This window comes from Bufo gargarizans, chromosome 2 (genome assembly GCF_014858855.1).
Source record: "Bufo gargarizans isolate SCDJY-AF-19 chromosome 2, ASM1485885v1, whole genome shotgun sequence".
Lineage (NCBI taxonomy): Eukaryota > Metazoa > Chordata > Amphibia > Anura > Bufonidae > Bufo > Bufo gargarizans.
Genome location: NC_058081.1, coordinates 470,114,860 through 470,130,682, shown reverse-complemented (window position 1 = coordinate 470,130,682; position 15,823 = coordinate 470,114,860). Strand labels below are relative to the sequence as shown.

At 44.5% G+C, this 15,823-nt stretch overlaps 1 protein-coding gene across 1 annotated transcript in view; it reads left to right on the top strand.

The window, feature by feature from the left end:
* The first annotated feature begins 9,156 nt into the window (after positions 1-9,156).
* LOC122926460 (patatin-like phospholipase domain-containing protein 2) overlaps positions 9,157-15,823 on the top strand; it is a 28,091-nt gene continuing 21,424 nt past the window's right edge. Inside the window, exon 1 of the mRNA XM_044277841.1 lies at positions 9,157-9,422. Within this exon, the coding sequence (XP_044133776.1) occupies positions 9,236-9,422 (187 nt within the window). The 5' untranslated portion in view covers positions 9,157-9,235. The remainder of the gene's footprint in view (positions 9,423-15,823) is intronic.

Genomic DNA, 15,823 nt, shown 5'->3' with positions numbered 1-15,823 from the left:
TACCATGAAGGTTTAGTTAGTGATAAATACAATTCTGGGCCTTAATCGTCTAGTTGTGTCCAGGCATTCGGAAAGCTACTCCTGGTCACTTGTGCTGATGAGGTGCATAAGCTATAGTTAGCTGTTACCCTCACTAGTCTCTCTTCATCTTGGTGTATAGACTCACTGTCTGGTGCTTGTTTTCTGTAGACTTGATCAGGGCCCAGAGGAAAGTGAAGCAGCTACATGATGAATTTTGCCTGTCTTCTTCCTCCATGGACTTGCTTCTTCCTCCTCCAGCTTCCGTCTCTACATTCTCTACACTACTCTGCTCTAAGCTAGACACACCCCACTATATATACTATGTGGTGCCAGCACCACCTAGGGGCGAATGGATGTAATGACATTGCCAGCCAGAAAATAGGAAATACCATACAATGCAATACAGATGTTTGAAGCGTCCCATTTACACACATATGTAGGACGCTGCAAGTAGAGGTGGACTTTTAAAGGCGCAGTAACAGGTCTTTGAGAGCCAGAATTCTTGCTGTTTCTCAGGTGTTCAAATACTTATGTTCAGCAGTGCAAGACAAATAAATTCTTTTAAAATCATACAAAGTGATTTTCTGAATTTTTTTTTTTTAATTCTGTATTCTGAGCAGGAATGCACCTACAAAGTGAATTTTAGACCCCTCCATGAAGTGGGAGAATTTGCAAAATCACAGGGTGTTCAAATACTTCTGTTCCTCACTGTATACAGTACAGACCAAAAGTTTGGACACACCTTCTCATTCAAAGAGTTTTCTTTATTTTCATGACTATGAAAATTGTAGAATCACACTGAAGGCATCAAGACTATAATTAACACGTGTGGAATTATATACATAACAAAAAAGTGTGAAACAACTGAAAATATGTCATATTCTAGGTTCTTCAAAGTAGCCACCTTTTGCTTTTGATTACTGCTTTGCACACTCTTGGCATTCTCTTGATGAGCTTCAAGAGGTAGTCACCTAAAATGGTTTTCCCTTCACAGGTGTGCCCTGTCAGGTTTAATAAGTGGGATTTCTTGCCTTATAAATGGGGTTGGGACCATCAGTTGCGTTGAGAAGTCAGGTGGATACAAAGCTGATAGTCCTACTGAATAGACTGTTAGAATTTGTATTATGGCAAGAAAAAAGCAGCTAAGTAAAGAAAAACGAGTGACCATCATTACTTTAAGAAATGAAGGTCAGTCAGTCAGCCGAACAATTGGGAAAACTTTGAAAGTAAGGGCTATTTGACCATGAAGGAGAGTGATGGGGTGCTGTGCCAGATGACCTGGCCTCCACAGTCACTGGACCTGAACCCAATCAAGATGGTTTGGGGTGAGCCGGACCGCAGAGTGAAGGCAAAAGGGCCAACAAGTGCTAAGCATCTCTGGGAGCTCCTTCAAGACTGTTGGAAGACCATTTCAGGTGACTACCTCTTGAAGCTCATCAAGAGAATGCCAAGAGTGTGCAAAGCAGTAATCAAAGCAAAAGGTAGCTACTTTGAAGAACCTAGAATATGACATATTTTCAGTTGTTTCACACTTGTTTGTAAAGTAATTAATTCCACATGTGTTAATTCATAGTTTTGATGCCTTCATACTCATTAAAATAAAGAAAACTCTTTGAATGAGAAGGCGTGTCCAAACTTTTGGTCTGTACTGTATATATAATATTATTTTATTACTTCACCTTCCCCCTGCAACTCCTGATGTGCCCCCCTTGCCCCCCTTTCCCCCATTTCAGGATGGCAGAGTGTCAGCATACAGCTGACATTCTGCTTGAAACAGCTGACATTAGTGCTGACACCAATGTCAGCCGTTTAACCCCTTCCATGCGCGTTCCATAGGGACCGCTGTATGGAAAGGGTTAACAGGGAGGGAGCTCCCTCCCTCTCCCATCGGGCTGCTGCTGTGCCGTTGCAGTGACCCGATGGTTACCATGGCAACCAGATGCCTTTACAGGCATCTGACTTGCCATGGTATAGCTAAGCCTGATCAGGCTCCATGCTTGACGGGTTCACAGAGGGAGGAAGCTAAAGGCATATATTGCAGTCCATGCTGGGCGGGTTCACAGAGGGAGGAAGCTCCCTCCCTTCCCCATCGGGCGCTGCGCTGCTGTGGCAGCGTCCCGATGGTTACCATGGCAACCAGATGCTTTCACAGGCATCTGGCTTGCCATGGTATAGCTACACCTGATCAGGCTCCTGCTAAAGGCAGGAGCCTGATCCGGCTAAGGCTACTTTCACACAAGCGTTCTGCTGTCCGCTCGTGAGCTCCGTTTGAAGGGGCTCACGAGCGGAGCAGAACGCTTCCGTCCAGCCCTGATGCAGTCTGAATGGATGCGGATCCGCTCAGACTGCATCAGTCTGGCGGCGTTCAGCCTCCGCTCCGCTCGCCTCCGCGTTCAGCTGTCCGCCTGGCCGTGCGGAGGCGTGCGGATCCGTCCAGACTTACAATGTAAGTCAATGGGAATGGATCCGCTTGAAGATGACACCATATGGCTCAATCTTTAAGCGGATCCGTCCCCCATTGACTTTACATTGAAAGTCTGAACGGATCCGCTCAGGCTACTTTCGCACTTAGAAATTTTTCTAAGTTATTAATGCAGACGGATCCGTACTGAACGGAGCCTCCGTCTGCATTAATATGATCGGATCCGTTCAGAACGGATCCGATCGAACGCTAGTGTGAAAGTAGCCTTAGAGTAAAGTCACAATACAATGCAGTACACTATATAGAGTACTGCAGTGTATTATTGAGGCATCAGACCCACTGGATCTTCAAGAACCAATGGGTCTGGGTCAAAAAAAATAAAAAATAAATGTAAAAAAAAAAAATTTGAATTTCTTCTTATAGCCACACATTTATAATTGATTAATAAATAAAAAATAAAAAAATACACTACACATGTTTGATATCACCGAGTCCGTAACGACCTGATCTATGAAAGCGTCATGTTACTTTCCTTGCACGGTGAATGCCATAAAAAACATAAAAATAAGAAAAGACTATGATGGAATTGAAATTTTGCCCACCTAACTTCCCAAAAAAAGTAATCGAAAAGTGATCAAAAGAGTCGTATGTACCCCAAAATGGTACCAATCAAACCGTCACCTCATCCTGCAAAAAATGAGCCCCTACAGGAGACAATCGCCCAAAAAATGAAAAAAATATGGCTTTTAAATGCTTCTATTGTGTTAGGCCCCTTGCAGACGAGCATGTCCGGATGCGTTGCGTCTGCGATCAGGGAAAATCGTGCGAGTTGGTACACAATTGCAGTCAGTTTTGACTGCGATTGCGTTCCGATGTTCAGTTCTTCTATCTTCATTCAGCAGGACGTGCGCTGACGTCAGCGCGCTCACCACGTGGTGACGTCAACGAAGGTCCTTTTCCAGCCAGGTCCTGCAAGAAGAAGAAGAAAGAAGACGAGCTCGGCTGCGCGATCAAGTGGATGAGGTGAGTCAAATTTATTTTTTATTTTTAACCCCACAATGGAGCCTTTACTTAGCATTCTGAATTAAAGAATGCTATTATTTTCCATTATAACCATGTTATAATGGAAAATAATAAAGTAAATGGGGTCCCGGGTAAAACTCATCCCTCGTCTCCTTAGCAACCATGCCTGAAAATCGCATTGCATCCGCACTTGCTTGCAATTTTCATGCATCCCCATTCATTTCTATGGGGCCTGTGAAAAATGCAGAATATGGCCTCATGCACACGACCGTTGTTGTGTTCCGTGTCCGTTGTTCCGTTTTCCGTGATTTTCTGCAGACCCATTGACTTTCAATAAGTCCGTTGAATACTCGGATAATGCACCGTTTGTCATCCGCGTCCGTGATCCGTGTTTCCAGTCCGTCAAAAAAATAAGACCTGTCCTATTTTTTTCACGGACAACGGTTCGCGGACCCATTCAAGTCAATGGGTCCGTGAAAAAACACGGAGGCACACAAGATTGTCATCCGCGTCCGTTTTTTTCCTATCATTTGCAAGGCAAACTTGACTTAGATTTTTTTTTCACTTTCCTTCATATCTGGTGATCCTCCAAAAATCAAGGAAGACACACGGAAACAAAAACGGAACAACGTAACCCCGTTTTGCGGACCGTGAAAAAATACTGTCATGTGCATTAGGCCTATAGAACATGCTGCGATTTTTATGCAACGCACGAGTGATGTGTGAAAATCACCACTCATCTGAACAGCCCTATTGAAGTGAATGGGTCCGGATTCAATGCAGGTGCAAGGGGCCTTAAAGTAAAATAAATAAATAAATTATACATATTAGGTATTGCTGCGTCCATAACAACCAGCTCTATAAAAATATCACATGACCTAACCCCTCAGATGAACACCATAAAAAATTAAATAAAAACTGCCAAAAAATCCTTTTTTGTCACCTTACATCACAAAAAGTGTAATACCAAGCGAACAAAGTCATGTGTACCCCAAAATGTTACCAATCAAACCGTCACCTCATCCCACAAAAAAATAACACCCTACCTAAGACAATCGCCCAAAGAATAAATAAAAAAAATATGCCTTTCAGAAAATGGAGACACAAAAACTTTTTTTTTTTTATGCTTTTATTGTGTAAAACACAAAAAATAAAAATAAAAATAGACATATTAGGTATCGCTGCATCCATAACGACTTCCTCTATAAAAATATCACATGATCTACCCCCTATGGTGAATGCAGTAAAAAAACTAAAATAGAAAATGTGCCAAAACAACCATTTTTGGGTCTACTTGTCCAATAAAGTGTAATTCTGAATGATCAAAAAGTATTATGTACCCAAAATTGGAACCAATGGAAATGTCAACTCTTCCCACAAAAAACGAGCCCCTGCACATGATGATCGGCAGAAAAATAGAAAAAATATGTCTTTCAGAAAATGTAGACACAAAAACATGATTTTTTTTCAAAAATGCTTTATTATGTAAAAGTGAAACAAACAAAGAAAGTAGACATATTTGATATCATTGCATCCGTAACAACTTGCTCTATTAAAAAAGCACATGATCTAACTTGTCAGATGAACATTGTAAAAAACAAAAAATAAAAACTGTGCCAGAACAGCCATTTTTGGTAAGCTTGCCTAACAAAAAAAACAATATAGAGCTATTAAAAATCATATGTAACCCAGAATAGTATCAATAAATGGTCACCTTATCCCCTAGTTTCCAAAATGGGGTCATTGTTTGCTTGTTTCTACTGTAGGGTGCATCAGTGGGGCTTCAAATTGGACATGGCGTCTAAAAACCAGTCCAGCAAAATTTTGCCTTCCAAAAACCATATGCGCTCCTTTTCTTCTGTGCCCTGCTGTGTGCCTTTACAGCAGTTTATGACCACATGTGGGGTGTTTCTGTAAATCACAGAATCAGGGTAATAAATTTTGAGTTTTGTTTGACTGTTAACCTTTGACTGTTAACCTTTTACAGAAAAAAATGGATTAATATGGAAAATCTGTCAAAAAAGTGAAATTTAGAAATGTCATCTTAATTTTCCTTTAATTCTTTTGGAATACATAAAGAGTTAAAGGGGTTGTCTGAGTTATTTTTTTGTTCTTTGTATGTTTCTAACTAGGCAAATAAAAGGACTTTGCAATTCACTTACTTTGTCAGCTTCTCTCCCTGCTGTGATGATGTTTCATGCACAAGCTTGAGAGAGCATATATGTGCTTGTATACGAGATGTCACTGTGCTGGCCACACCCCCCTTCACTGCCGGCTGCTGCTTATTGCTCTCTCCCTGCATTCTTAACACTGGGTTCACACCTGAGATGTTTTACAGCGCGTTCAAACGCGCTGTAAAACGCTCAACACATGAAAACCAATGCTTCCCTATGGCCCTGGTTCACACTTGAGCGTTTTACAGCGCGTTTGAACGCTCTGTATAACGCCCTACGCTCAAAAAAGTTCTTGAGCTTCTTTGGGGCGTTTTGTCGCGCGTTCCCATACATAGACTTTCGGGAACGCGCGACAATGGGCGTTCGCTTGTCTCTGTATGCGCGATTGTAAACGCCGGTACAATCGCGCATACAGAGCGCTCCATCGCGAACGCCCCAAAAAAGCTCAAGAACTTGTTTGAGCGTCGGGCGTTTTACAGCGCGATTGTACGCGCTGTAAAACGCCCAGGTGAGAACCATTCCCATAGGGAAGCATTGGTTTCTTCTTGTTGAGCGTTTTACAGCGTGTAGGAACGCACTGTAAAACGCTCAGGTGTAAACTTAGGGTTACTGAGTAGCTGCAGGCAGTGAGGAGACAAATGCTGGTCACAGAAAGCTGAAAGAGAAGTTCTGCAGAGCATTGGAAGTTGGGGGAAGATCCTGTGTGTATCAGCAGTGTCATTGTACAGCTGGGACTTGTAGTCCTACAAATACAACATGCTGCTGAGTATCCCAGCAGGCAGACATGTCACTCAGGGCAACATTTGTATTTATTCCCTTTGCACAGCAGGGGGAGGGGCAAAGATTGTTTTTATTGCAAGTAAACAAAGACCAGAAGAGAACCAGGGAAATGAGGAAATATATTTTTTTGCCTAACACTTGCTTAGCTTAGTTATATATTGCTGCCCATCACATTTATAGTGCTATATATTTCTTTTTCATAACTCGGACAACCTCTTTACGAATGTTTGTAAAATCAGTTTAGAATAACTTGAGGGGTGTAGTTTCTAAATTAGGGTCACTTATGAAAATTTTCTTAAAAAATTTAAGAATTGCTTCTATAATTCTGAGCCTTCTAACGTCCTAAAAAAAAAAAAATTACATCTACAAAATTATGCCAGCATAAAGTAGACATATGGGGAATGTAAAGTAATAACTATTTTGTGAGGTATCACTATCTGCCTAAGAGTACTTTGACACTTGCGTTTTTGGATTCGGCAGGCAGTTAATTTGCCGGAACTGCGAATGCATTGCAATACCGGATCCGGTATTTTTTTTCTCACATTTTTAAAGGTCTACGCATGGATCAGAATTTTCGGAACACTTGGTGCTGGATCCGGCATTAATGCATTTCAATGGAAAATAATGTCGGATCCGGCATTCCGGCAAATGTTTCGGAATTTTGGACGAAGAAAATACCACAGCATGCTGCAATATTTTCGCTGTCCAAATACCGTAAAGGTCCATTCACACGTCCGCAAATGGGTCCGCATCCGTTTCAATGGGGCAGAAATGAGTGCGGAGAACACACTATGTGCTCTCTGCATCTGCATTTCCGGAACGCGGCCCTGAACTTCTGGGCTTCGGCCCCAAACTTCCGGGCCGCGGCTCCGCAAAGAAATAGAACATGTCCTATTTTTGTCTGCAATTGCGGACAAGAATCGGCAGTTCTATGGGGGGTGCCGGCTGGGTGTATTGCGGATCCGCAATACACTATGGACGTGTGAATGGACCCAACGAGTTACTGAACTGAAGACATTCCTGATGCATCCTGAACGGATTACTCTCCATTCACAATGCATGGGGATAATTCCCTAGGACGGAACTCAATACCGGAAAACGTGAACGCTAGTGTGAAAGTACCCTTAAAAGCAGAGAAATTTAAATTTTAAAAACTATACATTTTAAAAAAAATTCTATAAATGTAGGATTTTTTAAATAAATAAAAGTAATTTATATTGACTCAAATTTACCACTGTACAATGCGTCACAAGAAAACCATCTCAGAACAGCTTAGATAAGTAAAAGTGTTCCAAAGTTATTACCACATAAAGTGACACATGTCAGATTTCTAAAATTTGGCCTGGTCCTTAAAGGATAACTGTCACACTTAGACCCTAATTTCAATTTTCATATATGTAGTTACTAATAGCATGATATTCCAGAATCAGTTACTATTAGACTGACTTACCCCATATTTAATAAGATTCAGCCCTTAGCAACCAGTCTGCATAAAACTGCAATTTCACTATTCAGTTAAGATGGCCGCCACTGCCCTTACCCTGAGGCTAATCCCGCCTGCCCTCACTAGCCAGTAACAATAGCCCCCCAAAAGTGTCAGTAACCAGAGCCCTCCCCTTAAAGGGTTAATATCCTGCAGCACAAAGGGGTCCTCTTACCACATGTTGCTTTCATTTATACACTGGGCAGATGGCAGATCTCCCTTCCCTGCTCTGCTCCAACTCTGCATTGTCCCAGTCTGCTGAGTGAGGGAGCGTCTGCCAAGCGCAGGGACAGGGAGAAGTGCACACAGCCCAGGCACTGTTATCAGCTGCTGGGGAGGACCTGGCTTTAATCATTTACTTACAGTCCCTGGCTGTCAGTAATCTGACCTTGCAGGCTGTGCTTCTGGGTCCTCCCTCCTTCACACATAGACGGACCATGCCTAGCAATAGGTAAAAGTAGGCAGTACAGGGAACTAAACTGTGGAATTAAGGGGTAATTGAGTACACAGTGAAAAGTTGAAATAGGGCCACCAAGGAGATATTAATCACCACAATCCAATACTCCAAATCAAATATATATGACAGTTATACTTTAAAGGGGTTATTCCAGTTATGGAAAAAATAATAAACTTATAAAACTCATCAGGACACACATATACATTAGTTAAGCTTGATTTCTTAAGAGAAAACCCATACTTACACCTTTGCATGGTTCTGTTATTATTGCTTTGTTTACATGCTGCAGCAAAGCTGTGGGGGCGTGTAACAACAATGCCTGAGCTCTCCCTCATGAATATTTATGGGCGTGAATAATCTAACCTTCCCCGCCCCCTGCACTGCACAACCTAACCTAGCAAAACACTGTCACGTGATCATCTCCTAGTTCATACAGGCAGATCTTCCTGTCACATTGCTATATGAAAAATGGCTAGGTCCTGAAGGGGTTAAATCTACCTATGCATGTTTCCCATTGAATGTTTTGTTGGAGAAATCTCCCATGCAAAGCTCAGTGATGGAAGCAGGAGAACACCAGCCTACATGACAGCAGACCCTGCCTCATCACGTGATCTCACGGATTCCTGCGAGTCCCGGTGTTCCGTGATGATATTTCCCTAATATCACGGAACACCGGTGACGATAGGAATTCCTAATGCGCAGGGCAGAGGCTGGTCTCGCTGTACTTACTCTGATTGGCTGTACTGGCTCGGAGGGCACGCCTTGATGGGCGGGGTCAGCGGCAGTCATCCTGTCCTTTAAATGATTTGCTCTTATTGCTGGGGCGCTCTGCAGTCATGTCATTCCAGTGACCGGCGCCTACGTGTACCGTCGTGATGTTCGACCGGGAGCGGGGCTGGAACCTGTCCTTCGCCGGCTGTGGCTTCCTCGGCGTCTATCATGTCGGGGTGTCCAGCTGTCTGCAGGAGAAGGCGCCTTACCTGATCACTGAGGCCACCAAGATCTATGGAGCATCTGCCGGAGCCCTGAACGCAGCTGCGCTGGTGTGTGGCTCCTGTATGGGTGAGTTCTCCTTTCTATGGGCTGATAAACTACACATAGTGTACCCCTATATCTGGAACGGAAGGCTATCCGTCCTGACAGGGCACCCCCATATTTGTATCTGGAGAGGGACCCCAGATATTCTTCACCCCCCACATGTTTAATGAAGAACCTCTCAGCCACACACAGTGCACCCCATATCTGTAATAGAGAGAGATCCTAGATATTCCTCACAGGTCACCCCGCAACTGTAAGGGAGCCCCCCTCAGCTCCAGACAGGGAGCCCCCCATATCTGTAATAGAGAGAGATCCTAGTTATTCCTCACAGGTCACCCTGCAAGTGTAAGGAAGACTGCCTCAGCTCCAGACAGGGAGCCCCCCATATCTGTAATAGAGAGAGATCCTAGATATTCCTCACAGGTCACCCTGCAAATGTAAGGAAGACCCCCTCAGCTCCAGACAGGGAGCCCCCCATATCTGTAATAGATGGAGATCCTAGATATTCCTCACAGGTCACCCCGCAACTGTAAGGGAGACCCCCTCAGCTCCAGATAGGGAGCCCCCCATATCTGTAATAGAGAGAGATCCTAGATATTCCTCACAGGTCACCCTGCAACTGTAAGGAAGACCCCCTCAGCTCCAGACAAGGAGACCCCATATCTGTAAGAGAGGGAGATCCTAGATATTCCTCACAGGTCACCCTGCAAGTGTAAAGAAGACCCCCTCAGCTCCAGACAAGGAGCCCCTCATATCTGTAAGAGAGAGAGAGAGAGATCCTAGATATTCCTCACAGGTCACCCCGCAAATGTAAGGAAGACCCCCTCAGCTCCAGACAGGGAGTCCCCCATATCTGTAATAGAGAGAGATCCTAGATATTCCTCACAGGTCACCCTGCAACTGTAAGGAAGACCCCTCAGCTCCAGACAGGGAGCCCCCCATATCTGTAATAGAGAGAGATCCTAGATATTCCTCACAGGTCACCCTGCAACTGTAAGGAAGACCCCTCAGCTCCAGACAGGGAGCCCCCCATATCTGTAATAGAGAGAGATCCTAGATATTCCTCACAGGTCGCCCTGCAACTGTAAGGAAGACCCCCTCAGCTCCAGACAATGAGCCCCTCATATCTGTAAGAGAGAGAGATCCTAGATATTCCTCACAGGTCACCCTGCAACTGTAAGGAAGACCCCCTCAGCTCCAGACAAGGAGCCCCTCATATCTGTAAGAGAGAGAGAGAGAGAGATCCTAGATATTCCTCACAGGTCACCCCGCAAATGTAAGGAAGACCCCCTCAGCTCCAGACAGGGGGCCCCCCATATCTGTAATAGAGAGAGATCCTAGATATTCCTCACAGGTCACCCCGCAACTGTAAGGGAGCCCCCCTCAGCTCCAGACAGGGAGCCCCCCATATCTGTAATAGAGAGAGATCCTAGATATTCCTCACAGGTCACCCCGCAAGTGTAAGGAAGACCGCCTCAGCTCCAGACAGGGAGCCCCCATACCTGTAATAGATGGAGATCCTAGATATTCCTCACAGGTCACCCCGCAAATGTAAGGAAGACCCCCTCAGCTCCAGACAGGGAGTCCCCCATATCTGTAATAGACAAAGATCCTAGATATTCCTCACAGGTCACCCTGCAACTGTAAGGAAGACTCCCTCAGCTCCAGACAGGGAGCCCCCCATATCTGTCAGAGAAAGAAATGCCTCACAGGTTATCCCCATGTGTAATGTGGACCTACATACCCATACTTAAGGAACCCCTCCGATGGACCCAAAAGATTCCTTACAGGTCACACCCCTAAATGTATAATGGGGACATGCTGAGCACCCCTATATGTATAGTGTGCGCCCCGTTCAGACCACCTCATTGTGTATAATGGGGGCTCACCTTCTGTTAGACTATTAACATTTATACCAGAGCCGCCCCTTTATGTATTACACCCCACATAGAGCACCCCTGTCCGTCACCGTGTCTGTATATATTATATAACACTTCCCCCTACCCATGACTTGCCAATCTGGTTATTGTACCAACCTGTTCCCAGAAACGCCATGAACATATTTGGTTGCTGTGACTTCATTATAATTACGTTATTGTCTGCCATTAAATTGATGACTCCCTTCCTAAATATTTGTGACTGTGAGGAGCCCTCATCCTGGCTGGCACTGATCAGTTCTAGGAGCCCTATGAACAGTGTCTAGCGATGGCAATCATCCAGTGCCTCATGCCTCCTGAGATGTCACCAGTGAGGCTGACATGGATTTCCAGTAGACCCAGTCCGTGTTCTCCTATCGCTACTGGTAACCAGTGTGGTGATAGCATTGTTTTTCCATACTTGACCGTGACTCACCTGCATCCTCTGCGTACAGTGTCATTATGTTCTCGCCTGACTGGTTGGGACAGGCCTGCAGCTAAACATCTATACTATTCCACATAGCCTTACACACTGGCAGATGTCTGTAGTGCCATACTGTACACCCGTAGGCCTCCCATTTCATACAGGGTTTTTCCTGAAGGATTATGTATGAAGCTGACAGGAAATTGGGCCTTCGGACAGCACTAGAAGCATTTCAATGATATGGCTCCATATGGAGTGCTATTATATACAACTGACTAAAAGTGAAACTGTGTGTGGCCCCTCATAACCAATCACAGCGCAGCGTTAATTGTTCAAGAGCAGAATTAGAAATAAAAGCTGCGCTGTGATTGGTTGCTATGCCAATGGTTTTTCTTTCAGACAGTTTTATAACTTTTGGGGGTCATTTAAGATGCTGAATTACCCCTATATTAGGCGTATTTAAGGCACAGATTACGGTGCAGCAGTTAGTTGCGCTACAATCTGCGACTTCTCCCCCGCTCACGCCAGGTCTGAAATTGTGGGCGTTGAAGAGGACGGGTTGTGAAAACCGTCTCATTTAACATTTTCTACGCCTGTTTCAGGTCTACATGTAAAGCCTCTTGCACCCCGTGGCTGTATTGCGGCCCGCATACGGCGGGTCCACAATACACGAAACACCGGCCGTATGCATTCCACATCACAGATGCGGACCCGTTCACTTGAATGGGTCTGCAAATCCGGAGATGGGGTGCAGAACGAAACCACGGAACGGAAGCACTACGGAGTGCTTCTGTGGTTCCATTCCATGCTTCCGTTCCACAAAAAGATAGAACTTGTCCTATCTTTTTGCGGAACGAACGGATCGCGGACCCCATTCAAGTGAATGGGGTCGCGATCCGCACGTTGCTGGCCCACAGTCGGTGCCCGTGCAAGAGGCCTAAGACAGCTCAGAAGCTGTCATATATTTAGAACTGGCGGATGATCCACCTAAGTCAGGCATCCTCAAACTGCGGCCCTACAGCTGTTGTAAAACTACAACTCCCACAATGCCCTGCTGTAGGCTGATATGTGTAGGCTGTTCGGGCATGCTGGGAGTTGTAGTTTTGCAACAGCTGGAGGGCCGCAGTTTGAGGATGCCTGACCTAAGTTATGGAGAGGCCAGCGCCTCTACATTATAGCATTGGATCCACCGCCATCTTACGGTTTTATTAAGACCGATGGTCTTAATAAATGTGCCCCCTTATTTTTAATTTTAAGCCAACTCTTAGCCAGCCGTTATTCACCATTATTGAGTGGCAGTAATACATTTGCTACATTTTTGGACTCGCCGAATCTACCTTTTCTAGACCCTTTTGACAAAGGAGGTGCACCAGCATTTTGGCGCAATAGCCTTCATGAAGGTGGGCCCATGTGCCAGCAGGTCAGTAGCACAGAGCCGCGTCGTCTCCATGTGCTTGACTCCTAGAAAGCTATAATTTGTTAGAATGTAAGGGGCTGTTCACATCACGTTTTTGTCCCATGTTTAACATTGGGGGAGGGGAGGAGGAAGGATGCAGAAATGTAGTACACTACACTTTTTCCATCTTGCAGAGTCCAGCAAAAAAAAATACTCCAACGACGGTATAAATGGGTCCGCGATTTTTCCGCATTCATAGTTCTATTCCACGACTCCGCAAAAAGATAGAGCATGTCCTATTCTTGTCCGCAATTGCAGAGATGAATGGGCATTTTCTATCATAGTGCTGGCGATGTGCGGTCTGCAAAATGCGGATTGCACGTATGTTTTGTGGAGCCGCAATCTGCGGACCGCAAAACACTTCGGCCATCTGAGTGAGCCCTTAGTGCAGGGATGGCCAACATGGGGCTCTCTAGCTGCTGCAAAACTACAACTCGCAGCATTCCTAGACTGCCTACAGCAGGGCATGGTCAGAGTTGTAGTTTTACAACAGCTGGGGAGCTGCAGGTTGTTGTGTTTTTTTTTTTTACAATGGAACCCTGTGGTGATGGATGCCACTGTATGGCTTCTGTCTTGGGCATCTGTTTAATGTATACATGACGTGAACCCAGCTTAAGGGGCTGTTCATATCTCGGTTTTGCTTTACGTTTAATGTATACATTAAGACATACATGAAAAAAGTATACAAACATGCAACTTTACCAACAACATATGAGTAACACTCTGTTCCTCAAAAAATGCACTTTGCTGTCATTGCTCTACTCTGTGGTGGGACGGATACGGAATGTACTAGGTAATCGATATGTCCTCTCACCCAGAAGATATAGAACAAGTTCTTCTATTTCATTTCAGCTATTTTAAAATACAGGTTTCTGTCTGTATTATGTATGCAAAAACTTTCAAAGGACTCATGTCACATGTACTGTTTTCTTCTCATGTACCATGTCCTTTTCTAAACTCAATAAAAAAGAAATTTGCAACAAAAATGCACTTTTTAGTAAACATGATTAAAAAATACTAATTACCATTTCATAATTACAGTAGGGATTCAAACATATAGCGCCGTAGTACATATTCAATCACAGAACCATAACGGCATGATAGTATAAAGGTACCAGAAATCTTTTAATGCCCCGCATCTCTCTCATTAAAGTAAGGTATGGCCCACTACCTCTTTAGTTACTGACAGTAATGATCTATCCTTTCCTCCTGAAGAAGCAATAACGCGAAACGCGCGTTGAGGGGAAGTTGCCATTTTACACTCAATCTAAGGTATGTTACAGATAGTAAGGTCCGTTTGCAGTCTAACTATATGATATTATATCTTTATTATCCATTGCACAGTAAGGAAAGACTGATCTAGGGCAGGCATGCTCAACCTGCGGCCCTCCAGCTGTTGCAAAACTAAAACTCCCAGCATGCCTGAACAGACTACAGCCTAACAGCTGGAGGGCCGCAGGTTGAGCATCCCTGATCTAGGGGTTGGTTCAGAGGCGATATTGCCTAAGATGTGGCACGCTAACCCCATATATTATTGCTGTCAGTAGCTAACTAAAAAGAGGTAAGGGTACTTTCACACTTGCGGCAGGACGGATCCGACAGGCTGTTCACCCTGTCGGATCCGTCCTTCGGCTGTTTCGCCGTGCCGCTGCTCCGTCCCCATTGACTATAATGGGGACGGGGCGGCGCTCCGGCGCTGTACAGCAGTTCGCATTCAGAGGCCGTCGGACTAAAAAGTCGGACATGCAGGACTTTTAGTCCGACGGCCTTTCGCCGTGCACTGCCGTACTGCGCCGGAGCGCCGCCTCTGCCCCCATTATAGTCAATGGGGACGGAGCGGCGGCACAGCGAAACAGCTGACGGACGGATCCGACAGGGTGAACAGCCTGTCGGATCCGTCCTGCCCCAAGTGTGAAAGTAGCCTAAGTCGGCCATACCTTACCTCAATGAGAGAGATGCAGGGCAATTAAAGGATTTTTGTTACCTTTTATACTATCATGCTGTTATGGTTCTGTGATTGAATATACACTATGGCGCTATATGTTTTGAATCCCTACTGTAACTATGAAATGGTAAATAGTATTTTTTAATCATGTTTAATAAAAAGTGAATTTTTAAAGGCACAGAATATTAGGCCATATATCCCGGAGCAGCATTGATCGTGTGCACAGCGTCATAAGATCATATAAGTGCAGAACAATAGCCCCGCGGGCGGCCTGACGTGCACAGCATCATTGTAATCTATGATGCTGTGTGCATATGGCCCGCTCACATGTGTAGTGTTTTGTTTTTTTTGTGTACTTTTTCTTGTGAAACAACCCCTTTTTTTATATAAAGAATTGACTAAAAGGCATCATCTGAAAAACAGATACTTTTTTCACGAACTTCGGCTCATCAGAGCCCATACATTCTAATACCGTGCAGAGACAAATCTCTGTACAGTGTTATTCCGAAGTTTTGAACAAAGTGACTTCGGATGAAGCCCCTTTAAGAACTGAAGCCGTGATGCTGATGTGAACAAATCCTAATGTATTTATTTTAATAATAATATTTTTTCATATGAAAATTTTTAAATCGAAGGCTTGCCATTCCATTTGCTTCTTGTGGAATTCCACCATACCCTGTATAT